General features: G+C 42.7%; 1 protein-coding gene across 1 annotated transcript in view; it reads left to right on the forward strand.

The window, feature by feature from the left end:
* Nucleotides 1-25,924, forward strand: part of COLEC11 (collectin subfamily member 11) — a 37,067-nt gene that overhangs the window by 3,842 nt on the left and 7,301 nt on the right. Inside the window, exons 2-3 of the mRNA XM_009902077.2 lie at nucleotides 14,818-14,973; nucleotides 21,467-21,538. Of these exons, the coding sequence (XP_009900379.2) occupies nucleotides 14,835-14,973; nucleotides 21,467-21,538 (211 nt within the window). The 5' untranslated portion in view covers nucleotides 14,818-14,834. The remainder of the gene's footprint in view (nucleotides 1-14,817; nucleotides 14,974-21,466; nucleotides 21,539-25,924) is intronic.

The following is a 25,924-nucleotide window of genomic DNA, read 5'->3' on the forward strand; positions in this document are numbered from 1 at the left end:
GACTTGCATGAGGATACAGTTACAGATTCAATAGTAGTGTTGCCAGTGTTTACTTAAGCAGGCTTGAGGATTGAAGACTGGGGGGGGGGTGTGCACAAAAGATGGAGAGTGAGAAGAGAAACTGCTTCATCTGTGGCTGGTTTTTGAGTGGGGACCTCAAAGAATGAAGCAGTATGCATAGCTGTGCTCAGGTTCCTGATGCCCATCATTGCTTGGTCTTAAACATGGCTCACTGTGATTATTGTGGGTTTGGCCCTATTGTTACAGATTTGCAAACCGAAGAACAATTAATAATAACAAATCCTACATATAGCACTCTAAGATTTTCAGTTTGAGTGATTTGTTTTTCCAGGCTTAGTTGTGGCTCACTCCAGTTTCTCCTGTGATGGTGTTGATGATTTCAGCAGATATTAAACCTTGCTGATAATAGGCATGTGTTTATTCATCTTTAGTGGACTCCTTAGGAAATAATCTATAGACCTCCAAAAGAACAGAGGATCAAGGGTTGATCTTGCTCTGGGCTGAATGTTTGGGGCAGTCTTCTCCTTTCTGTGCTATGAGGATTTGACAACAAAGCTTACATGAAGTGGTTTCAGGCTGGCTGAAGAGCACAAACTACACAGGGACCGAAAGCTTCATAAGCTGATCACTTTCAACAAAGAAGGCACCAAAATAACTTGTGCCCATTTCAAAAGGCTTCACAAGCACTTCTTTGTTTAAATGAGTCTTGTACGCCAAAGGCTGTTGGTTGTGTCAAGACAAGAAAGCATCAAAGTTTTTGTAAGGACATTCTTTTGTATATTAAATAGAATTTTAGGATTACCATCAGAGAAAGATTTATAAGAAATCATCTAATTTTGAGAAACTAAGGAGCTTTTAGAAAAATTGATACATGAAGGAACTGCCAGTGTTAGATGGTGTGGTAATTATGGCCATCAAAATAGAAAAATCAGAGGAAGAGTGCAATGAAGGCACAGGAAACAGCAAAAAAAAAGGTCTTGTTCTAGGAAAAAAAAACAATTGTCTTGAGCACTTTTGTCAGAATAGCATTAATGAGAAAACAGGCTGACTGGTTAGTGGAGGTACCTATAGGAGCTGTGAAAGAAATATACAAAGAATGTGTGGCAGGGCAAGAGAAGCGCTACTCATAGGTGCCATGGAGACTTCAGGGTGGTGGACCCCTGTCAGCACCATCTGCAAACGCGTTTACAAAGCTTCTCCCTGGCTGTGCAATGGGCTTGCCATTTGAAGCCAGTGCAGAGATGAGGTGAGATAGTGTCAGCTGAAAACCCTCTTTATCAGAGGCTTTTGGATTTTGCTTTTTTCCTTTGATCATTTAATAGTTGGACTCTTAATCTCAGAGGTCTTTTCCAACCGAAACAATTCTATGATTCTATAACTTCGTATCGGCTTTGCCTTTCACTTAATTATGGAGAGCCAAAAACTCAGCAGTGTCTCTCTAAGCTTTCTTTTTTTATGAATGTTATATCAAGCCTTCTTGAATGCATGAACTTAGACCAGGAATGTATAATTAAATAGCTCAAAATTAATTTGCAACCCTTAGACAACATACAGAGATTATGCCTGCTCCATTTAATTAATTTTGAAAAACATCACCCTAAATGTTAAATCTTCAAGGGGAAATTATAGATTCATTTTTTTCAGTACAAGGCTAGCATTACAGAATCACAAAATGATGGAAGGGACCTCTGAAGAGTTCAACCCCAGAGAGTATCCAGAGACAGAGACTCTACCACTTCTCCAGGAAGCCTATTCCAGTGCTCTGCCACCATCAAAGAAAAGAAGTTCCTTCTCATGTTTAGATGGAACTTCCTATGTTCAAGTTTATGCCCATTACCTCTCGTTCTGTCACTGGGGACCGCTAAGAAGAGTCTGGCCCCATTTGCCTGGTACCCACCCCTGAGATATTTGCAAGCATTATAAAGATCCCCCTTCAGCCTCCTCTTCTCCAAGCTAAACAGTCCCTGTATCTTTGCATGTGCTTTTTACTAACTCACATCAAACCCATAGCAACATGTTTCTTTTCTGGTGCATTTTGCTTCTGCAACCATTTCTATGTACCAACCACTATCTTCTCTTAATGTGGGGAGCCACTTTGGTAGTTTCACCATCCTTTTGTCTCTTTTGCCTTATCTGCAGTAGGAAAGATGTTTTAGGACTCAAAGAGTGAAAGGACATTGTATAACACCATTGTTCAGGTTCACACTTCCCTTGTCCAGTGAAGATATGTGGCTGTATTTCCTGTAAGGCTTACTTTTTACTCTTAGGCTTTTTATTTTTCTCCTACATTGAGGCTTGGCTGATTTACTAAAGTTATTTCTGGTCTCTGTTTCACCAATGTAACTTGCTTCCCTCCTTTTCTCAGCATGCTGGGAGCCAATATGGAAGTTTAGCAGAGGACCACATGCAGAATATAATTTGCAGATCCCCAGCCTGAGAATAAAAACCAGCTCTTTTTGGGTCGTTTTTTTTCTGGGCTTGGGGTTAGAGGTTTTTTGGTTGAAATTGCATTGGCACTGCCCCAGTTCAAATGCAAGATCATGATTGTGCCTGCTTATGTATCACAATGTTTTGTTATACTATACTATCATTCCAAGAAGTATTTCCTTGTCATTTGAGGATAACACTCTTGGATCATTTCCATGACTCTTGGACACTTGCATGCTATTGCAAAATGCTTTACATTGTTGCATCGCCCATGCTTTCTATCTTTTGCTGGATACTGTTTTCCATTGCAGCCTGGTGTTTTGACATATCTTTCCTCCTTTTAAAATGTTCCCACTCTAATTATGTGCCCCTTTTTGTTTGTTGTTTTATTGGGCTTGTTGTTTGTGGTTTGGTGGATTTCATCCCCTCCAGGTGACTTTAGTCCCCTTAATTCCTTCACTTTACACACCTTTGTGTTTTCTCCATGCTGCTGCCATGTGAGGGCACAGTTTTGTAACACATTGAAGCCCGTTTCAGCTGCTGCCAAGGGCACTTCTTTCCCTGGCTGGCAACATTTCTCACAGGAGTGATGGCCATTTTATCCTTGCCAGGAACCAAAGAACTCAATCAACCACAAAATAACACAACAAAAAGAACAGCTCTCTGCTGGCCTAGCAGCCTCTGCTAGCTCATGATGGGATCTGCTGGTGGTTGGCAGCAGTACAGAGAAGGTTAGGGTGATGTGTAATTGCATTAGGGGAGCCAGGCTGCTGGTAGCCCTCCCACAGACTGGTTTAGCTAATTGGTGACTCCCCTCTCCTCACTTTGCATGCATACAAAGCCAGGCTCCCCTGGAAGGTGGTTGAATCCCCATCTGTTAAAGTGAAGGTGCTGAAGGACTGGTTTAGCAGCAGTCTTGGAGTTAAATAATGCTTAGACTTGATGATCTTAAAAGACTTTTCCAGCCAAAACATTTCTACATAAATCTATATTGGGGCAATGAATAGGTACCTCCAGAGTTAATTACTTGTCCTGTTTTAAGATGGAATGGCTTTCCATGGTGAAGTGTCTTTCTCCAGCTTGGTTGTTCAGGAAGCTCAGGGTGATTTTTCTCAGACTGAGCACCTAAACCAGAAAGGTTAAATCTCATCCAAGTCTGCTTACAACTTCTGCTAGCTCATGATCTGGGTCTAAGAGAAGTTCTCCTGATAAATCGCCATCTCTTAAGGCCACCCATACTCTGTTTTGTGGCTCGCTTTTTGAGAAGTCACACTTGCAGTGCTGAGAAGCAACCCTTTACTCTTAGAACCTTCTTTAAATGTAGATGTTTTGTATCTAATATGTGGGGAAAAAAGGGGGAGGAAGCTGTATTGAATCTGGATTCATTCTTCTCAGTGAGGAGCAGGATGCTAGGGCAGCCAGAAGCAAATCTCTTTCTCATCTCCTTGCCCTCTTGCTCTCCTTGCCCATCTTTCCCACTGTCCTTTCTCTGCTGCTCTATCCTGGTCAGACCTTTCTGGGTCTTTTTTCTGTGTTTTGTCTTTCCTACTAGTAGTCTACATCCCATGTCTCTTCTCTTTACTCTTCTAACCTTGCAAACAGCTTTGCTTAGACTTTGTCTTTTGTCTGAGCATTTCTAACCTGCCCATGTGTTTTACATGAGTCAACTCACCTAGAGTGGCCATCCCTTGGGAGCAGTTATGCCGCTGGGGAACTGGAGCTGTGGGTTCAAATCCTTTTAAGGAGCTTCCACAGCTGGAATACCTCGCCTTTTGGATCAATACTTCAGTGGCCTTTCTGTCGTGCAAAAGGCATGTGTCACTGCTGGCATGTCCAGTGTGACTGGCTGAGGCTTGATAGACCCTTCTGCCTCTTCTAGCTCCAGGAACATAGCTCCAGGACTAGGAGCAGGCCCCTCAGTTAAGTTTGCCATTTGAGCCTGTCCAGTGCCCTCAAAAAAATAACTGTCAGGCCCACTTCTAAGTACCTGGAAGGCAAGAACGTATTGGAAAGCATAAGCTGGTTGAATGACCAGTAAGAAGTATTGCACAAACATCTCATCTTCTGCAGCCAGAAGTGGAAGGCTGAAAAGTGATGGCTGTGAAGTTTCATAAATACAGTGACAAAAGTGTATGTAAGTAATCTGTATTTATTTATGTGAAGAAGCATAACCTGCAGCATTCTCCACATTATTTGCTGATTCTTGGTGAGTCCTTGGTGGTGTAGGTGCTACAGATAGGTGTGTGAAGATAGTGTCAGGTTCTCATATGGATATTTTATAGGAGCAGGGCTGAACTGAGATAACAGTAACAAGTTTTAGAAGAGCTGACACCTGTATTTCAACCCCATATTTTTTATTTGTTTTGGGGTTCAGCCTGGAGAAGAAAAGCAAGGGGACACCTTGTACCACCCTTGTAATATTTGGAATGGGTCTACAGGAGAGTTTGGGAGGGACTGTTTACAAGGGCATGTAGCATTAAGACAAGGGGCAATGGTTTTGAACTAGAGCAGGGTAGATTTAGGTTAGACATAAGGAGCAAGTTCTTCACAATGAGGGTAGTGAAATACTGGAGCAGGTTGCCCAGAGATGTGGTGGAGGCCCCATCCCTGGAGAACCTCAAGGTCAAGCTTGATGTGACACTGAGCAGCCTAATCTAGTTAGAGATGTCCTTGATCACTGCAGATGATTGGACAAGATGGCCTTTGAGGATCCCTTCCAACCTTATGCACTCTGCTGTTCTATGATATATCAAGGAAGGCACCCACAATCACAGCTGCAAACGAGACTATGAAAGATTTTTGTCATTTAATGGGGACTTCATTTGAAACATTACAGGAGATTTTTTAGTTTATCTCTGACCAACATTTTACACAAAGATAAAATTCTATTGGAGTTAATCCTGTACCATGTAAAAAGCCATAGAGTGCTATCATGAGAGATTTGGCACTTGAGTCCCATTACCCTTTAGCCATAGGGTTTGAAAGCATACTTGCCCCTTTCTGTCACTATTTTCATCTCACTCCTGATTTTATATTTTCAGCAGAGATGACAGTTAGTTAATTCTGATATAAACTCATTGACTTCAGCAGAAGTACATCAGAAAGAAATGTGTCTCCATCTTTAGAAAGATCCTTCTTGATGAAAAGTGAGGCTACTACTCTTACAGAAGACAAGGGCACCTACGTTGTACAGTCAGAAATAATAGTCCCTTACACCTCACAAACATCAGCTGAGGAAATAGTTCTATTGAGCCAGAATGAAGGGTACATTGGGGAGTAATCAATGACTTCCTATCATTTTTTTAAGTAATGTCAGTCTTTTGTCCTCTGCAGCAAACATCATTGCTCTTCAGAATCATGGGGACCTGAAATGTGTTACATGTCTCTGCTTTATGCTGCTTCATGCTCCACAGATTTCACAGAGGCTTTTTGCTGCAGCGGTTATGGTCCTTATTTCTGCAGTTCTATGATAATGACATGCAGGATTTTTGTTTGTTTCAGGCCTGTTGCTTTAACCTTTAAATCAACATGTAGAATTTATCTTCAGAGCCTTCAGTGTTATGAAAATGGCCACCTGTTGTTTAAGCAGCTTTATCATTGATTCTGGCTTTTGCATTCCACCTAAAACATGAACTGTTGGTTACTCAAAGTAATGCATGACAAAGCTCAGAGAACAGAGGAGAAAATGCTTAGATGAAGTAAAAGCATGGCTTCACAAGACATCTGTAGGTTAGGAGGATCAGCAAGACTATAGAAGAGAAAGAAGAGGTCAGTGACACAGGTTTTATCTCCACTGCGTAAGATACGTTCTCCAGGGAATGATCAACGGCCCTTGGGGCAAGGGCTGAAAAGCAGCTTGGATGCACAGTGCTGGAGGATTGTCTCTTCTACCTCTCCTTGCTTCATGTTGGGGCCCTCACAACAAGAAAGACATTGACATGCTAGAGCAGGTCCAGAGAAGGGCAAATGTAGCTGTGGCCTTGCCTCCCCCGTGAAAGGAGATTGTAGTTGGGTGTTGGTCTCTTCTCCCTAGTAACAAGTGAAAGGATGAGAGGAAATGGCTCTAAGTTGCACCAGGAAAGGTTTAGGTTGGATATGAGAAGAAACTTCTTGACTGAAAGGGTTGTCAAAGAGTGGAACAGGCTGCCCAAAAGGTGGTTGAATCCCCAGAGATGTGGAGATGTGGTGCTGAGGGACATGGTTTAGCACCAGAACTAGAAAATTATTGGACTCAGTGATCTTTTCTAACCAAAATGACTCTATGATTCTATGAAACATACCCCTGATCCACACTGGGCCCTGGTGTTACCCTTGAAGCCCTAGGATTTAAATGTTTTGGAGGTGGGTTTTTTTTGCTTCGATTTGTTTGAAATAGTGTGAGGTGTGCGTCACAGCCTGCATTTCACCGACATGGTTTTGTGGGCATGTGTTGCATTCATAAGCACACGGCTTGGAGTCTGCCAGGGTGTTTGGGGAGACACAGGCTGCCAGATAAGTTGTGGGAGGTGTCAGGATGTGGATGGCAAGGACATGAAAAGTCAGAGCAGTGAAAATTGTTGAAAGTTGTTGATGTGTCTGTAGCGTTGATTTAAACCTGCTCGGGAAAATCCCCCAACAAATGTGGCTGTGGTCTTGCAGATTCATGTGCATGTCTGTAACGGGAGCATGCGCAGTTCAGAGTACAGATGATGCAGCTCAGATCTCTGACAATGAGGTATAGTTTAAAAAAAAATAATAATTTAAAATTGTTAGAGTGAAAACAACTCAGCACTAGTGGAATACAACCAGCTCAAAGAGGAGTCCCATAGGATTATATAGAGGATAGAAGGGCAACGAAGCTGATGAAGAGTCTGGAGCACTGGGCTTGTGAGGAGGGGCTGAGGGAACTGGGATGGTTTAGTCTGGAGAAAACAAGGCTGAAGAGAGACCTTCTCACTCTTTACAACTTCCTGAAAGGAAATTGGAACCAGATGAGTATTGGTCTCTTCTCCCAGGAAAATGGCAATGGGATGAGACTAAATGACCTTAGGCTGCACCAGGGGAGATTTACGTTGGATGTTAGGAAAAATTTCTTACTGAAAGAGTGGTCAGGTATTGTAACAGGTTGCCCTGGAAGGTGGTGAAGTCACCATCCCTGGAGATATTCAGAAAATGTGTAGACATAGCACTTTGGGATATAGTTTAGTGGACATGGTCATGTTGGCTCAATGGCTGGGCTTCGATGATCTTAGAGGTCTTTTCCAACCATAATGATTCTAGGATTACAGACGTGCTGTAACTATTGCCTGGCTGAGCATTAACGCCAGTGAGCCTCATTTTCCTTCTGTGCCTTTCCTTCTTCATTTCCTTCTCAGCCATTTGGATTCAGATAGGCAGATCATTTCCTTTGCTGCGTCTAGTGCCAAAATAATGGCGTGCAATAAGCCACTAAGCCCTGTGGAGCAGCCGCTGGCAGATGCAGGATCTTCATGCATGAAGCATTTGCTATCTGAAGTGATCTGCAAGCTTTCCATCCACAGCTGGTGAGGGGTAGTTGGGGAGCTCAGGGAGTGCTGGATGCCAGCTGGCCTGGCTTGTCCCAGAGCGGTTTTGAGCAAGCCTGTGGTTCCCTGGGGATTCTCTGATGACCTCTCAAGGATTTGTCACTTGAATCTTGGCTTAATAAACCTCTTTTCTCTTGGCAGCTGAGGTAGATTCCCTAAAGCTGACAGATCTCAAAAGTTCTTATGAAATTAATGTGCTAGTTGCATTGGTACGTTCCTATTCCTAACGGGAACACAGGCCATTTGCTACTTTATTATTAATTTTTAAAGGAAAAACTGCTTAAATGCAGCTGTTTCCTCTTCCTCAATTTTTTATTTCCAAAGCTTTTATCTCGCCCTTTCAGTGAAGGGTTTAAGTGAAGTCTACACATCAGTGTAGACAGAAAATATTCATACATTTGCAAAGGGTGACTGTCTCTAGGTTTCTTTTTGGTGTTGGTTTTGCCAGCACTGAAGATACCCCAAATATCAGGGTTAAAATGCTGTTGGGAAAAAACAGTCTGACACATTCTCCTGGGGACCAGTTTCAGTGGAATTTAATTTTCTAAATGTCTTTATGGACCTGGGTCTGAACGGACTTGAAGGTAGGTCAGGAAGGCAAGGAATTTTCCAAGGCTTTAAAATGAAAGGCACTGCTGTAGTGTATACCTGGGGAGCAAATCCTTGTTTCAATCATATAAGGCAATTTTAGCTGCAGAGGAGAAGGGTTATTTTTAAAGCAGGAAAAGATGGAGTAAGTGATATCCAAAGTGGTTTTGGTTTGATTTCTTACACTAATGTGTCCCTTTACTGCAGCTGTGGATTCTATATAATCTGCAACCTCTTCAGAGATTTCCTCTGCTGGTGGCTCTTCTCAAACCAAAGTAATTTCCTGAGTATTCACACAAGTCTGGGTATGGTGACCTGACTGACACTGAGATGCTCAGTCTTCTTGAGCAAGCCCTTTTCCTCTGCAAACCAAGCCAACATGTTGCTGGATATTAGGAAAAATGTCTTTACTGAAAAAATGGTCAGGCATTGGAACAGGCTGCCTAGGGAGTGGTGGGGTCACCATCCCTGGAGGTGTTTACAATAACATGTAGACATGGCACTTCAGGGCATGGTGGTGTTGGATTGAGGTTTAACTCAATGATCTTAAAGGTTCTTTCCAACTGAAACAGTTCTGTGATCATGAGGTGGGGTGAGGTGCAACTGCTGTGTCTCTGAGGCTTGTAAGCCCTGCAGCAAGAGCAGACCAGTGGGAATGTGATGAAGCTTTGTTGGAGGTTTTGTTTTCCCCAGAAACTCCTTTATCTGGCTGCTGAACAGATCCACCAAGCAGCCCTGCGACTTCTCTGCCTGCCTCATCTCAGAGCTCTGTATGAGTTTGCAAAGGCATATTAATATTTAACACACCTGTAGGCTTTGATCTTTCAGTTGTAGTCTGGGTACATCTAAAAACCTCATAAAATGCAACTAGAGGAGGTGTTACTGCCTTTTTATTCACTAATGCAAAGACAGGAACACCCTCCCAATTTCAATTCCTCCTTCCATCTCAGGCTATTTCATTCGCCTCTCTGCCTCATCTGTCAAGAATATGTATCAGAGCCTGCTGGGTGTTCATGCTGAAACTGCCTCATTTCCATACTTTCAGCTGTGTCTGAACCACTTGGCTTGAAACTCCCTGAGAAGGGGGTGAAGTGAGGTGGAAGTCTGTCTCTTCTCTCAAGAAACTGGCAATAAGGTGAGAGGAAATGGCCTCAAGTTGCACCAGAGGAGGTTTTCATTGGATATTAAGGAAAATTTCTTTACTGAAAGAGTGGTCAGGCATTGGAACAGGCTGCTGAGGGAGGTGGTGGAGTCGCCATCCCTGGAGGTGTTCAAAAAACATGTAGACATTGGGCTTTGGGTTGCAGCTTAATGGGCATGATGGTGTTGAGTTGACAGCTTAGAGGTCTTTTCCAACCAAAATGATTCCATGATTCCAGTTTGTTTGCTGACTGTTGTGAATCATAGGTTTTGCAAAAAGAGGCAGGACCATCCACTGGCGATACAGTAAGAACTTCTAGGCCACAAAGTATACCAAGATGTAATACCTTGTACCCTGGGGCTAGGAGCCTCATTTTTGGGCATGTAGGGCCATATACATTAAGCTTGAATCTGATGTCATTTGCTTGATGTGGACATGAGGACAGTGCTATCACAGAGATCTGTGATATTTCAGAACTATATCAATATTGTTGTTAAATTGTTGGTATAACCTTAGGAAATAGTTGTGATGTGGCCAGTTTTTTGACCTGGTTACTAGTTGAGACTGGCTTTGTGTGTAGGCAAAGGAGGCAGTAGTCCAAGACAGAGGACAGCAACACAGCAAACATTTACATTTTCCTGCTGGCTTTGTCTGTCAGAGCCCTGGGAAGCTGTGATGGTTGCTGCTTTTTCATGGTAGTAGAAGCCTTTAATCCAAATTTTCATTAATCTTTCCTTGTCCCCACACAGAATCATGGAATGGTAGGAGGTTGGAAGGGACCTCTGGAGATCATCTAGTCCAACCCCTCTGCTAGAGCAGGTTCATCTAGGCCAGGTTGTAAATGAATGTGTCTAGCTGGATTTTGAAAATCTTCCGAGAAGGAGACTCCACAACCTCTCTGGGCAGCCTGGTCCAGTGCTCCAGCACCCTCAAAGAACTATTATTTGTGTCCAGAGAAGGGCAACAAAGCTGGTGAGGGGTTTGGAGCACAAGCCCTATGAGGAGAGGCTGAGGGAGCTGGGGTTGTTTAGCCTGGAGGAGAGGAGACTCAGGGGAGACCTTATTGCTGTCTACAACTACCTGAAGGGAGGTTGTAGCCAGGTGGGGATTGGTCTCTTCTCCCAAGCAACCAGCACCAGAACAAGAGGACACAGTCTCAAGTTGCACCAGGGGAGGTTTAGGCTGGATGCTAGGAAGAAGTTCTTCACAGAAAGAGTGATTGGCCATTGGAATGTGCTGCCCAGGGAGGTGGTGGAGTCACCATCACTGGAGGTGTTTAGGAAAAGACTGGATGAGGTGCTTGGTGCCATGGTTCAGTTGATTAGATAGTGTTGGGTGATAGATTGGATTCAATGATCTCAAAGGCCTTTTCCAACCTGGTTTATTCTATTCTATTCTATTCGTATACCTTTATGATGTTCCTCCTTCTCTGGGTTCATCATCTTTGGGTGGCAAGATTCAATTTTGCCTGTATTCTTGAGAAGCCTTGAGTGATATTGCTGCAGCTGTGACAAATGTAGTTTAAATATTTGAGCAGCCAAGGTCTGTACTTCTGTGGGTTTCTACACTCCTTGTAATGCCCAAGCAAGGTATTTTAAAGCTGATCCAGACACATCCATGAGCTGCAGTCATCTTAGTTGTAGTGATGTAAGCAAAATGTTGGGAACTGAGCACTCTCAAAAGGGTGGGGGTGGGGGTGTGAATTCTGTAAGCATCTGTAAGTGAGTGAGTCTTGTCTGTGCCTTGTCTATGTGGTAGTCTGACAGGAGTGATTGTGAGGGTACAAAATGCATCTATAGTGAGGTAGTCTATGTTGTCATCTGCTAGACTAAAAGGTAATAGGAAGCTGAAACAGAGGTCTCGAAAATAAAATTGTTGTGTTACAGCTTAGTGGAAACTTCCTTTATTTTGGTCCACACTCCCCTGGGTCTTCTCACTGTTTGGAAAAGCTGGTCTGTGAAGTAGTTCATGCCTGTCCTACTACAGCAATGTGGCATGTTGTGTCTGTGAACATTTTCAGATAGTCCCTGTTCCTCCCTTGCTCCATGGGAGGGTTACCAAACACCAGTGTTTTTCCCCTAGGGTTTCCTGCCCTACTGTAGCCCATTAGTTTATGACTGTATTGAGATCCCTTGACCCAGGACCTCTTCCCAGGTACAAGCATAGACTGTGCTTGGCTTCATGGTCCTCTTTGAGCAACCTGGTCCCAGTGGGAGGTGTCCCTGCCCATGTCAGGGGTGTAGGAACTAGATGGTCTTTAACATTCCTTCCACACCGGTCTGTGCCCCAAGTCTAGATGATCAGTGCTAAATGGGGGGTGTAGTGTTGAGCATGCCCACCCTGCAGTGTGGGTGTTGTGAGTCACAGAAACCTCTCCTTTAACTCAAGACACCCCTCCCCACATAAGGAGGGAGGCAAAATCTGCTCCTCTCTGACCCCCCTGCTGCAGTCTGCTCATTTTATCTCCTAGAGGATAATGGAAGCACAAAATGGACAGCAATTCAGAGGGATAATTTATTTCCCCAACTCCCAAGGCATCCACTTAGTCTTGCTGCTAAAACGTCTATTAAACATATCAGAGTTGATGGTGGGATTTAAAATGAGAACAAGGCTTTTTAATAGGAGAGGCATGATGAATTTTGCTTCACTTGAAGGACAGTCTGCTTTCCTCCTGCTCCATCCCTGTGTTTTGCTGTCTGCTTCATCGGCTCATGAAGCTTCTTACCCTGTCACTGCTGAAGGGCAGTTGCAGAGCCATAGAACTGTTGAGGTTGGAAGAGACCTTTGAGATCAAGTCTGATCACTTGCCTAGAGGTCACAAACCCACCACTATTGATAGCTTCCAGGCCACCCCCAAAATGTCAGACCCAGAATATTGAGATACACAGACCCAAGTACTGACCCCACACCTGTACCTTCTTTCTGAAGGGAACAAGGGAGTGGAGGATAAGATGTAGCCCAATCTTGGTCCAAGATGTAAAATGCACACATCTCTATGGTGGCTATAAAAAAATTATGTACAGCTGCTTTCTCTTGAAACCCTGATTGTTTGTGTGATGCAGAGCTTTGGTGAAAAAAGGGCTGGGGAAACATATCAGAAGTATATAAATAACACTTTTATCAGAGAGTATTTTTATAGACCTCCTAATTATGGGCTTTTAATGGTCCTTTCACACAAACTCTGTTTCTGTACTGTTATTTTCTGAGAGATCTCTTCATGGGTGAGTCATTTCACTTGTAGGCTTAAACAAGGGTATGTTCCAGAGGTGAATCTCTTCAGAATTTATGGAAGACACTGATGAAACTTCATTGCATGATTAAGTGAAATATTCTCTCCCTTCTACCCTGGATGAGTTATGCAAGGGCTATCATATCAGACAATTTGCTGAGCACAATTTCAGTGCTCAGGTAGGTGGGAAGTGAAATTTCAGGTTTTTAGTCAGGTCTCCTTGTCTCCTGAATTGCCTCTGTAGAGCAGCATGCACTCAAAGTGGTAACAATGCGAATATCTTTCAGTGCAAGGCCCTGTACTATATCTTCTCATTTGACCTTTTGAGCTCCCTGCCTCTAACAAGAATTCACAAGCACAGAATTGCCTGTCATTAGCATTGCTGAATCTCCTGCTTCTTGACCAAATTTCTTCTGAGCTTTGTTTTAGCCAGTCTAACACCAAAACAAGCTGCTGAATGCTCTTCTGCATGCTTCATGTTTTTTCCACAAGCTGCTCAGAGAAGGACCTGGGAATGATGGTGGACAAGTTCACAATGAGCCAGCAATGTGCCCTCATGACCAAGAAGGAAAATGGTCTCCTGGGGTGCATTAAGAGTGTGGTCAGCAGGTCAAGTGAGGTTCTCCTGCCCTCTACTCTGCCCTGGTGAGGTCTCATCTGGAATGGTGTGTCCAGTTCTGGGCTCCCCAGTTCAAGAGGGCAGGATCCAACAAAGGGCAATGAGGATGCTGAGGGGACTGGAATCTCTCTCTTATCAGGAGTGGCTGAAACCTGAGGCTATTTAGCCTGGAGAAGAGCAATCTGAGAAGGGATCTTCTCGATACTCATCAATATCTGCAGCCTGTATCCTGGGCTGCATCAAAAGAACTGTGACCATCAGGACAAGGGAGGTGATTCTCCCCCTCTACTCTGCTCTTGTGAGACCCCCACCTGAAGTACTGTATCTGGTTCTGGGACACCTTCATAAGAAGGACATTGAACTGCTGGAGCAGGTCCAGGGCCATGAAGATGATCAAAGGGCTGGAGCACCTCTCCTATGGAGACAGACTGCAAGAGTTGGGACTGTTCAGCCTGGAGAAAAGGAGGCTTCGGGGAGACCTTCCAGTATCTGAATGAGGCCTAGAAGGAAGCCATGAAGGGATTCCTTACAAGGCATTTAGTGACAGGACTAGCAGGCATGGATTGAAGCTGGAGGAGGGTAGATTTAGACTGGATTTTAGAAAAAAAATTCTTTCTAGTAAGGGTGGTGAGACACTGAAACAGGTGACCCAGGGAAGTCATGGTTGCCCCCTCCCTGGATGTGTTCAAGGCCAGGTCAGATGAGGCCTTGAGCAACTTGGGCTAGTGGAAGGTGTCCCTACCCATGGCAGTGGGGTTGGAATTAAATGAACTTTAAGGTCCTTTCCAACTCAAACCATTCTGTGATGCTAAAAGGTGGAGAGCATGAGGATGGGGCTGGGCTCTTTTCAGTGGTGCTCAGTGCTAGGACAAGGGGCAACGAGTACAAAGTAGAAGACAGGAGATTTCACTTGAACTTAAAGAAAATTTTTTTCTTTTAAGGGTGTTGTAGCACTGAACCAGGCTGTCCAGAGAGGTTGTTGAGTGGAGACTTTCAAAGCCACATGGACATGTTCCTGTGCAGCCTGCTCAAGGTGACCCTGTTGCAGGGGAGTTAGACTAGATGATCTCCAGAGGTCCCTTCCAACCCCTACCATTCTATGATTCTGTGACTTGCACATGATGTTCTCGTGCTGTGTGGGTTATGACATGCAAAAATACACTGTATTTGTAGTAGGATGCTGCATATGTTCAGAAACTGTTGAAAGTTTTTGGAATTCTTATAACTGTTTATTCATTCTTTTGTTTAGGAGTCAGTGACCTGTAAATGCTCATTATGAAGAAAGATCTGGTTTTCTTGGTGACTCTAATTAGTCTTGCCTTCCTGTTGCTGCTAAGGTCTGGATATGCTCAACATATTGCAGAGGAGTCCTGTTCTGTTCAGATTCTTGTTCCAGGCCTCAAAGGTAATGTGGAAGCCTCCTCCATCATTCAAGCACTAACCCTTTCTTTTCTGACAGGCTCATTTACACCACTTAGATAGCTTCTAACAGAGACAAAGGAGGTTCCTGTCAGTTGCACTCTTGTCCTGTTTGTAGCCTCCTTAAAAATGGAGCTTTGACATCCGACAAGATGAAGTCTGCTAAAATAAACATGGTTCCAAGAATGCATGCCAAAGCTTCCCAGATCTGCTCCCCATCAGCAGGGCTTGTTCCTTTGTTACAAATTCTCCGTGTTGGTGTTCAGGTGTGCTACACATACCCAAAGGCTGTCAAATCAGTTCCTACTTTACACCTACAGAGGTTTTCATTGACATTTAGCAGTGTAATGAGAAGTATTTTGGATTTTCTAGTCTTCTCTGAGTATATAATTCTGATTTTCCTTCTTTGTCTTCTCCTTTTGTTTTTAAATACTGAAGTGCCTTTTGGAAGAAATTTAAAATTATTTTGGTTTTTTTTCAGCATTTACATAGTTTCTGTGGATATTTTGACAACATATGCCCACAAGTTATTGCCCAGAAAAAGTCAGTATAATAAATTATTGGGTTTTTTTCATAGCAAGAAAAATGTACTTTAGGTAGGAAGTAAATGACTGGTAAGAATTAGTATTTTAAACAAACAGCATCCATCATGGTGTGAAATCCCAGCCCTGTTTAGTCACTGACAGTAATTCCCAGTTTGTGAAGCTATGATGGTTTTATTAGAGTGTAAGGCCTGTAAGCATGAGGAAATGCCTGTTAAGGACACACACACACACAAACCCCAAACAAACAAACAAACAAAAACCCCCCACCGTTTTCTCATGAACAATCAGCAAAACTTGAAGGTTAGTCATATAATGCTTATACAATTTTCTTTTTATTGTGCATTGTAGTATCACAAAACTCAGCTAACAATGCTCTTACCTAGTACAAATGTGGGCTTCACCATAGTATGCACTACAGGCACTGTCTATGCTGGTGAACTGATCGGTGAGGACGAGGCTCAGTTCTGCCCTGTAGGTGTTTCCAGTTAAATTGTGAGCACAGCCTGGCCACAGGTTTGACTGTGGTGTAAATTGCCTTCTTCAGTCATTGCCCAGTTGGGATGTGGCTCTCCTGTGCTGGAAGCAAGACTGTTGGGCTGTAAGTTGTGCTTGGTTAGTTGGCTTCAGGACCAAAAAGGTTATACTGTTTTATTTGTATTATAGGTGCAGCTTTGGATGCCTAAGCACAATCAAAATCTGTATTTTAGAATTTTACTTCAGTAAGTGGCTGTTGAAGTCTTAGTCATCTTTACACCACCTGCAAATGTTCTAGCTAGGAAAAACAGCGCTATATCCATGTCTTCCGAGGTTTGAGTAAGCCTTAGAATCCTTAAGGTTAGAAAAGACCTCTAAGATCATCAGGTCCAACTGACAACAGAACAACACCATGCCCACTAAACTGTGTTCCAGAGTGACATGTCTACACATTTTTGAACACCTCCAGGGATGCTGACCCCACCACTTCCTTGGGCATCCTGTTCCAATGCCTGACCACTCATTCAGTAAAGAAATTTTTCCTAATATCCAAAGTAAACCTTCTCTGGTGCAACTTGAGGCCATTTCTTCTCATCCTATCATCAGTTTCCTGGGAGAAGAGACCGACTCCCTCTCTGCTACACCTCCTTTCAGTTGAGTAAAGTTGCTCTATTTGTTTGCTATATTTACTGTAAAGTAGGCTCAAGTTGGTGCTGTCCATGTAACTTGCAGAGAAGATTATAATCCATTTAAATATATGTTGTCCAGAGTTACACAGAAGATCAGTCAAATGGTCAGACTACACAGCACTGGGATCTGAAGCTTTGAGACAGTTTTTCATTTCTAAGAAGCTGACAGGTTTTGCCAACTTTTGTAACTTCCTTGCCTTCAGTTTCTTTGCTAATTTTGACTGATTACACAAATATCTATGATGAGCATTTTTATTTGGGGATCATTATTATTTTTTGCTATATACAGCAAAGCTTCTTCAAAAATATAGAGAGTGTAGGACCCTGACCCTTTGGCAGAAGGCAGTCCCGAGACCTAGAAGCGAGAGAGAGTCCTGAAAGCCATCATGTGTTAATTATTTTACTCTGCTGCAGGAGAGGTGAGCCTTGCAAAAGTGGGATTTGCTCGCCATCATGTGCTGATGATTTCACCTGCTTCATGAGATGTAAGCCTTGCAAAAGTGAGAGACTGATGGACAAATTCAGCCAAGCAAAAAAAATGACCCAATTCAGCCCTAGTTAATGTGAAATCCCTAAAAGGTCTCAGTACTCTAGCTATGCTGTCAGGGGGACTAGCTCAGAGAATGGGTAATTAGATACTGCTGTCCTCTACTGGCACACCTCCAACCCATTTCAGCAGCCAAGGCTTCCTTTAAGCTGAGCATATATGTGGCTGGGTGCCCAAATTTCTGCTCCCACACAGTGGGATTTGCTCCCTGCAGCGTTTAGATCTGCCCTGTCTTCTCTGATGGCAACATCTCCAGCCATGAACAGAGCCCCACACCACTGTTGGGAATGAGCTTTTGGGGATTTGGGAAAAATAGGTATAGGGAAGAAATGAGGAAGATCATGGGATGTATGAAGAAGAGAAAACAGGAGGAGAGGGTTAAGCCAAAGAGGCGGTACAGAAAGTGGACCATAAATGGGGTGGTGAAGGAGATGTGAGCTGAGAAAACTATCCAAAAGTAAGGGAGAAGTTTTAGAGCAGGAAGAGATAAAGGGAGAAGAAGGGTACAACGAATGAGTCTGAGTGCAGAGAGTGCAAACTTTAAAAAAAAAAAAGAAAAAAGATTACACAAGGCTAATTAAGAGCCCACAGCATAAAAGGGGAGGAGGAGTCGGAAGGAGTGTGAGACGAGACTGGAGGTGGAAATGGAAGATGAAGAAAGCCATTAGAGACACCAAGAATAGAAAAAGGCACAAATAAGGTTAAGGTCAGCAGCTTAGGTCTTAGGGACTGATTTTTTAAATTTTTTTATTTTATTTTATTTTTTAAAATTTTATAACCTTAACAGGGTAAAGGAGTAAGATTAAATGCAGAAGGGGAAACATACCGTGGCTCTGAGAATTCAGCCAGCAGACTGATCCATGTTTTAGAAAGCTAACAATATTAACTGTAAAAAAAGTGTGTTGTGTGTGAGGAAGGGATGGATGATGAAGCCTTTCTATATTGCTCACTCATGTTCTTCCTGAAGTCCAGTTCCTTTTTACAGACCTATAAGACTGAAGTTAATACTAATGTGGTGAAAATAATGACATGAAACAATTCATTTCAGTATCACTAAGGTTGGAAGAGACCTCAAAGATCATCGAGTCCAACCTGTCACTACTGCCCACCGCAGGCTTGAACTCACGACCTTCCCATTAAGGGTCTTATGTGCTACCAACTGCTTCAAAGCTTAATGCTTCAAATGTTCCATTTGCCACCTTTTGTCTCCCTTCTAGAAAGCAGGAATTCTCTTAATAGGCTGAGTGCCATACAATACATTAAAAAACTGGTGCTACATAAATAAAATAACACCAATTTTTTTATCCTCACACTTGCTGTGTCTACTCACACAAGGAATATGAGTTATTGAAGAAAGTTGTATCCAGACAAGGAATGCTTAATAGCTCATGTGTTTAATGTTTGGTGTGCTCTTTTTATTACAGCAGATGCTCAGTGACAGGACAAGAGGTAACAGGCACAAACTTGAACACAGGAAGTTCTATCCCAACATGAGGAAGAAACTTCTTTACTGTAAGGGTAACAGTGCACTGGCTGCCCAGAGGGGTTGAATGACTCTCATTCAAATCTACCTGGGCACCATCCTGTGCATCCTGCTCTGGCAGCAGAGTTGGATGAGATGATCTCCAAAAGTGCTAGATTTGTTTTGGAAGTGTGGGGCATGAAAACACTGTGGAACACTTCTGGGTACATCTCACCCTATCTCAGCTGCATGGTCCAGAGCTACACTGCCCTGAGGAAGAAAGTACTCTTCCATGCCAGAAGACAGGAGCAAAGAGCAGTTTGGAAAGGGATGGGTGAGAAGATTGAGCAGGAGGTACAACTGCAAAAGAACTGTGGCTGGTGGAGGAGGCCATAGTGGAGGAGCCAGTCTTACTCTCCTGTGCCAAAAAGACTGGGTGTAATGTGTGGCACAGGGGCTGATGATCCAGAGAGGCGCAGAGGTATCTCTGTCTAAATTAATTTGATTTTGTTTTGTTGTTTGTTGTTTTTTTTTTTTTACTTTCATTCAGGAGCCAAAAGTTGAAAGCTAGTGTTAGTTGGTGATGAATTAAATTGAAGCTGGGACAAGAGCAGGCCTCAGGTTGCACCAGAGGTGGTTTACATGGGACATTAAGAAAAATTTACTTACTGAAAGAGTGGTCAGGCATTGAAACAGGCTGCCCGGGAAGGTGGTGGAGTCCTCTTCCCTGGCGGTGTTCAAAAATGCGTAGACACAGCACTTTGGGCATGGTTTAGTGGGCATGGTGGTGTTTGGTTGACAGTTGAACTCGATGATCTTAGAGGTCTTATCTAACCTTTATGTTTCTGTGATTTCTTGGCAGAAAACTGTTTTGTTGCCCTCCACACCTGCACAAGCTTTGCTTCCTCAGCTTGCAGAGTGCTCAGGGTACATACAGCAGTAATAGGAACTTAAAAACACAGCAAGGCTGAACTGGACGACTAATCAGTCCCTCTTGTCCAAGGTCTTGCTTCTTTAAACAGCTGATAACAAAAAATTCCAAGTGCTCTGTGGCTGAGCCTGTAATGGGGTAATCTTCTCCCAGGGAAAGTTTCTCAAACACCCAGTCTAAGGAATGCAGTGTCATCTTATTACAGGAATAAATGCAGGCAAGTGTAATGGCCTGGAGCAAGAGTGATCTATTTTATTGATCCCTAATGCACAGCTCTCACTCTAAAGAACGTGTAGAGCAATAGCCTGTAATAGCCTGCTCTCAGCCTCCTGAGAGCAGGGGAAAGTCATTGTCAGGATTTATCTTTGGGAAGCAAAGAACTCATAACCAGCCCTGAGAGGGGAAAGGCAATCATACAAAGCCCGTTGGTTACCTGATAATAAAAAAAAGTGGCGTTCCCAAATGTGCCAAGTAATAGCCTGTTTCATACTAACAATATTATTCACTAGGGATGATGTGAAGTTTGTCCTCATTAAGGTCAAAGAATGGCCTATTTTTGCATGTCTGAAGGCAGGGAGGATGGTCTGAAGCCTGCTGGCAGCCTGAAGAAGGAAATATAACAGATGGAGGCTTGATTTCGGCTCACAGCCACAGTATGTAGATATACTACAATAAGGAGAAGGAGAGCTGGAGGCTGCGTATTTGAAATGTGCCGTGCTGTGGCTTGTTTTCACATGTGACCTTTATGGTTCCTCTTTGAACCACAGATGCCAGCTATGTCAGAGAACAGAGCCTGAAGGGTGCATAATAACCATTCCTGATATGGTGCTCCCTTCAGCTTCCTGGAGAGCAGGTAATGCTCACTCTTCACAGCACGGCAGGGTCAGGTGTGCTGCGCTAGCTCTAGCTTTGAGATCCTGGCAATTCCTTTTCTGTGGAAGCCAAAAAACTTTCTTCTTTTTGATATAAATCTAGTTTTTTTCAAGATAGTTACTTAAACAATTCTTTAAACTTGTGTTTAAGAGATTTTAGTTTTATGTCAATGGCAAACTAAACTACAATAGCAATACAATAGTAGGTGGTAAACCAAGCCAAGCAGCTCCACATTTCCAATGAAAAGCACCAGGGAGGCAAACATTTGTAGAAATTGATGTTTAAATATAATAATGATAATAACTGATGCTGAACATAATAATGTGCCATGAGCCATGTGCATGTAAGTACAATACATGGTGGGTTTTACCACAGAGATTAAAAGACACAACATATGACTGAGAATATGGATTAAGAAGATACTCTTTGGTGCTTAAAAATGATCCTCCAAAATGCTGGCTGTATCAATGGCATCCCACAGGTCTGCTTACATGGGTTAAACATTTTTCTTTATTTTTTCAAGTTGAGGATATAATTAAGCCATTTTCACTTGAGACTTAAGCATGTCCTTAGCAGAGACCCTGTGCTCAGCGAGCACAAGCTCAGAATTTTATGTGCCAAGTTGGAGCCTCATTCTGAAGCTTTTACTTAAGTGATTTGTGCTGTTGGGATTTTTGCAGGTTAATCATTTGAGTGATGTCCACAAAACTAGACCCATTGTATGAGACTTCAGTAGTGGTATTGGCTTTGGTTTTGTCAGTGTTTATGTCAGCTGCAGGAATCTGTGTTCTTCATGCATCAAGCAAAGCTGTTAAGTCAGGTCACATTTGCTTGTGGCATTTCCCCCTCTTGTTATAGTAGGTTTTTATTTTCACTGGGGAGAATGACACTCTTGTCACTGCCACCAGCAGAAAATAGTCCTGGTTTAATGATTCCTCCTTTTCTTTTGTGTCAACAGGGGAGGCTGGAGTCAAGGGGGAGAAAGGTGCTCCAGGTCGTCCAGGCAGAGTTGGGCCTCCAGGAGAAAAAGGTAACTGTGGAAAAAGGTGCTTTGGAAGTAATTTGTAACCAAATGCTTCCTTTTGTAGCAAAGCAGTGATGATGGATATCTTCTCTCTCTTTGCTGGTTGACTAAACCATGCACAGTTGGTTTTTAACCCCTGTGGCAGCTGAGCCCCATGCAGCTGCTTGCTCACTCTCCCTCCTTGGATTGGGGAGAGAACTTGAAAGAGAAAAATGAGGACACTTGTGGATTGAGAAAAAGACAGTTTAACAGGTAAAGCAAAAGCCACCAATGCAAGCAAAATAAAGAATTCATCCACCAGTTCCCATTGGCAAGCAGGTGTTCAGCCATCTCCAGGACAGCAGAGATCCATCGTGTGTAACAGTGATTTGGGAAGACAGACACTATCACTCCAAGTGTCCCACTTTCCTCCTTCTTCCCCCAGCTTTATATGCTGAACATGACATCATACGGTATGGAATATCCCTTTGGTTAGTTGGGGTCAGCTGTCCCCGTTGTGTCCTCCCTCAGTTTCTTGTGCACCCCCAGACTACTCACTGGTAGGGTGGTGTGAAGGGCAGAAAAAGCTTTTACTCTATGTGAGTACTGCTCAGTAATAACAAAACCATCCTTGCATTATCAACTCTGTTTTGGTCATGAAACCAAAACACAGCTCCATGCTAGATATGATGAAGAAAACTAACTCTGTCCCAGTACAACCATATGTATTCACTTGTACACTATTGCTTTCTAGTAAAATATATATATATATATTCCTAAGTTGCCTTCTGCAAATGGAAACCTCATATAGGATCAGAAGGGGAAAAAAAATCACAATCTTTCAATTTTCTTTTTGTCACTGAGAACACTCAATACCTCAGTTAAAGCCATAAAGTGAAGGCAGTAAGACATAACAGGTAGAGATGTCCAGGAGTGATTCCACATTTTCTGAATCACAGTTTGGTAATATTTATGAAAATATATTGATCATTTGCATTGTAGTTCAAAAGGTCTTGGAGCTCTGCAGAGGAATATATGGCCCACAGCAGGATTCAGTTTTAGAGCTGAGACAAACATAGCTTGCAGCAAATTCTGGTTTTCCACATTTGTTTTTCCTCCTGAAGCAAGGAGGAAATTTAACCTTCAAAAGTTTATCAGAAGGCCCACATTCTGGGGGGGGGAAATAATAAAAACACATTAGAAGTAGTCAAAACCTTTAATTCCAGTATTGAAATTAAACATATGAAATTCCTGTCATCAGAATGATGGAGTGAGTTAGTTCCTGCTGAACTGAATTTCTAAGCTTCCTTCCAAACCAATTGAATTTACACTGCCTTATGATGAAACACAATCCATTATGTAGTTCTTTTTGGCAATTATGGGAATCTGATACCTGCATTTTTTTTCTGGGACCAAAATCCATAGCTGGAGCTCTGCCCCCTTACAAAGCACTGAAAATTTTACAACTCCCATGAGGGATGTGGGTGTTCAGTCCATGTATTTCCCTTATGGAGGTGTACCCTTCAAGGACAATTCTTATTAGAGATACTGGAAACTAAAATTTCAACTCTTGCAAGGTAATGCAGCATGTAGAGAAGTTAAAGTACCACAGAATCATTTAGATTAAAAGGTCATAAAGAACTCATGCAGTCCAATCTCCTGCTTAAGATAGGCCAGACTCCAAACTTATGTCAGGTTACTCAGACTTCTGCAACATTTGTAGAGGTTTCTACTTTTGGAGTTAATTTACGTTATTAGAACCACACCTTTTTTTCCTTTTCTCTGCCCTTTATTTCTCAAGCAAGTTCATCCTAAGAAAATGTACTTGGTTTCTTTGAGCTCCTTAGGTATCTAATAATCAGTGAATAAATAATTTACAAAAGAAATGTTTCTCTTATGGTATATTGTACCTGAAATTAACACCTTCAGATTAGAAAATGTTGCAAATGCTTTTATCTTATCCTCTCTTCACAGTATTTTCAGATTTTGGTCTTTCAGAAACTGATGCACATTAAAGCTTTCTGGTGGTGGCCTGAAATAAATCTGGTTCTGAGCATCCTGATGTTTCAGGGTGACATCAGACATCTTGATGCCTTTGGGCACTGATTAAGGTTAAATTCCATTTACTTTCTCCATTGCTTTTAATTAATTGTATAGGTCAATTATGATGCATAGCATGTCAGCAGAATATAAAACTGTTGGTCTCTGTAAAGCATAGAACACTGGATCAAGTCCAGTGGCTGATTCAGATGAAAGTGGTGTGTACTCCAGTGCAAGTTTTGGAGTGTGAACTCCATGGATGTAACTTTCCCCACTTGGACTGACTGCTGTACTGCACACACCCATCACTGAGTCATGATCCAATCTGTGAGACCATACCTTCCATGTATACGAATTCCACACAGGTATTTCAAGAACAATGCAATACTGTGAATATTCCCAGGGTAGAATGGATTCTGCTTATGGCAATCATAGAATTGCTTTGGTTGGAAAAGACATTTAAGATCATGTAGACCAATTGTCGAGCCAACACCACCATGACCACCAAAGCATGTCCCAAAGTTCCATGTCTTTTTGAACCCCTCCAGGGATGGTGACTCCACCTTCTCCCTGGGCAACCTGTTCCAATGCCTGACTACTCTTCCAGTGAAGAAACATTTCTGAGTATCCAGCCTAAACTTCCCCTGGTACAACTTGAGGCCCTTTCCTTTTGTCTTGTCAATTGTTAAGAGGGAGAAAAGACCAACACCAACCTCACTCCAGCCTCCTTTCAGGGAGTTGTAGAGACTGAGAAGATCTCCCCACAGCCTTGTTTTTTCCAAACTAAACAAACCCCAGTTTTCTCAGGTGCTCCTCAGAAGACCTGTTCTCTGGACCCTTTCACCAACTTTGTTGCCCTTCTCTGGACACTCAATCAAAATAAGAAGAGGGTGAAATTATTGTTGGAATCCTTATTCAAAGGAAGAATTCATTTAAAATGTGTTTTTGAAGAGATTTTACTTTTCTTAAAGCCATAAGCATTTGAAAATATGTTTTTTAGTATCTTAATTTTGTTCTTTCTACATCATAGTTCATTTATACTTAATTACAATGCTGTGTGGAGTAGTCACATGCTATTCTTAGGTCTGGAGCTCAACTCTCTCCCTTTGCAGTGATAACACAGTGATTCTGGCTTTCCCAGCTAACTTTCACAGGCAATTCTTGGGCACATTTTGGGAGCTAATACAATGAGCAGCTTGCTGGTGATTATCCTGGCTTGAAGGGTAAGACAATATAGTATCATGGGGTGCAGTATTCTCAGCCACCTGGTTCACACTACCAGGGAACAGTCCCAGGCATTCAGTTGACTAGTACAGGCAAAGCATCTTAAGTGTGAGAGAAGAGTCATTAATTTAACTGGATTGGAGCCAGAGTGTTCAGTCATTTGTGTAATCAAATTCTAAAGAGAGGTAATAATATCTTAATTTATATTTTAGTATTACTGGTTGCTCATTAATATGTAATCAATCAATCCTTTACATTTCTGTGTCAACTTTTGCGTGGATTTATTGCTCACTAAGGAGTGCTGCAGGCAGGATTCCGTATGAAAGCCCTGACATTGACAGTTGTCGATTCACAAAGTGAGTATCTGGTTTAAAGCTGTCTTTCAGTTCCACCTGGATTCAAATAAGATCTTGAGAAAATCCATGCTAATCTGAGTGGACAAGAAGATGGGAGATTGGCTTCAGTATAAATAAATGTATTGCCATGTGACATTAGGGATACATAATTTAATCCATTTTTCCATGATGATAAAAACCCAGAACTGTCACTTCAAACTCAAGAGCTGCTCTAAAGTTACTAGCAGCAGCCCCAAAGCCAACAAAACTGCCCATTATTAGAGAAGATGCCAAGGACAAAAGCGGGAGCTCATGTTTGCAGCTGATTTTGCTGTGCCTAAAAGCCTGACCTCCACAGCAACAGCTGATCATGGACATGCTGTTAGGTCAAGGGTTGGACTTGATGATCTTAGAGGTCTTTTCCAACCAAAACAATTCTATGGTTCTATGACGTGCACTGGCCTCTCTGATTCTGACAGAGATACTGACCTCTGTCTCTCAAAAGGGACAAGAGGCTAGAGAGGAGCACCAGAGATGTGAAGGAGGTGGAGGAGCTGCCTCACAGGGTGAAACTGGACAGGTTGAGAATGTTTCATCTGTACAGAGTAGCCTGAGGAGGTTATGATTGAGGTTGCAGAGTCACCAGATACCGTCAGACCTGAGCTAGGAGGCACAGACTTAAGTTGCTGAGGGACTGATTCAGCAAATCTGCAGACTGCAGACAGTGGGTGGAGCTGTGTGGCCTCGCTGTATTGTGTCTTCTCCTGCCACAGTGGGAATCAAAGTCCTGGGCTAGAGGGACCACTGGTCTGAA

This window comes from Dryobates pubescens, chromosome 3 (genome assembly GCF_014839835.1).
Source record: "Dryobates pubescens isolate bDryPub1 chromosome 3, bDryPub1.pri, whole genome shotgun sequence".
NCBI classification, from domain to species: domain Eukaryota; kingdom Metazoa; phylum Chordata; class Aves; order Piciformes; family Picidae; genus Dryobates; species Dryobates pubescens.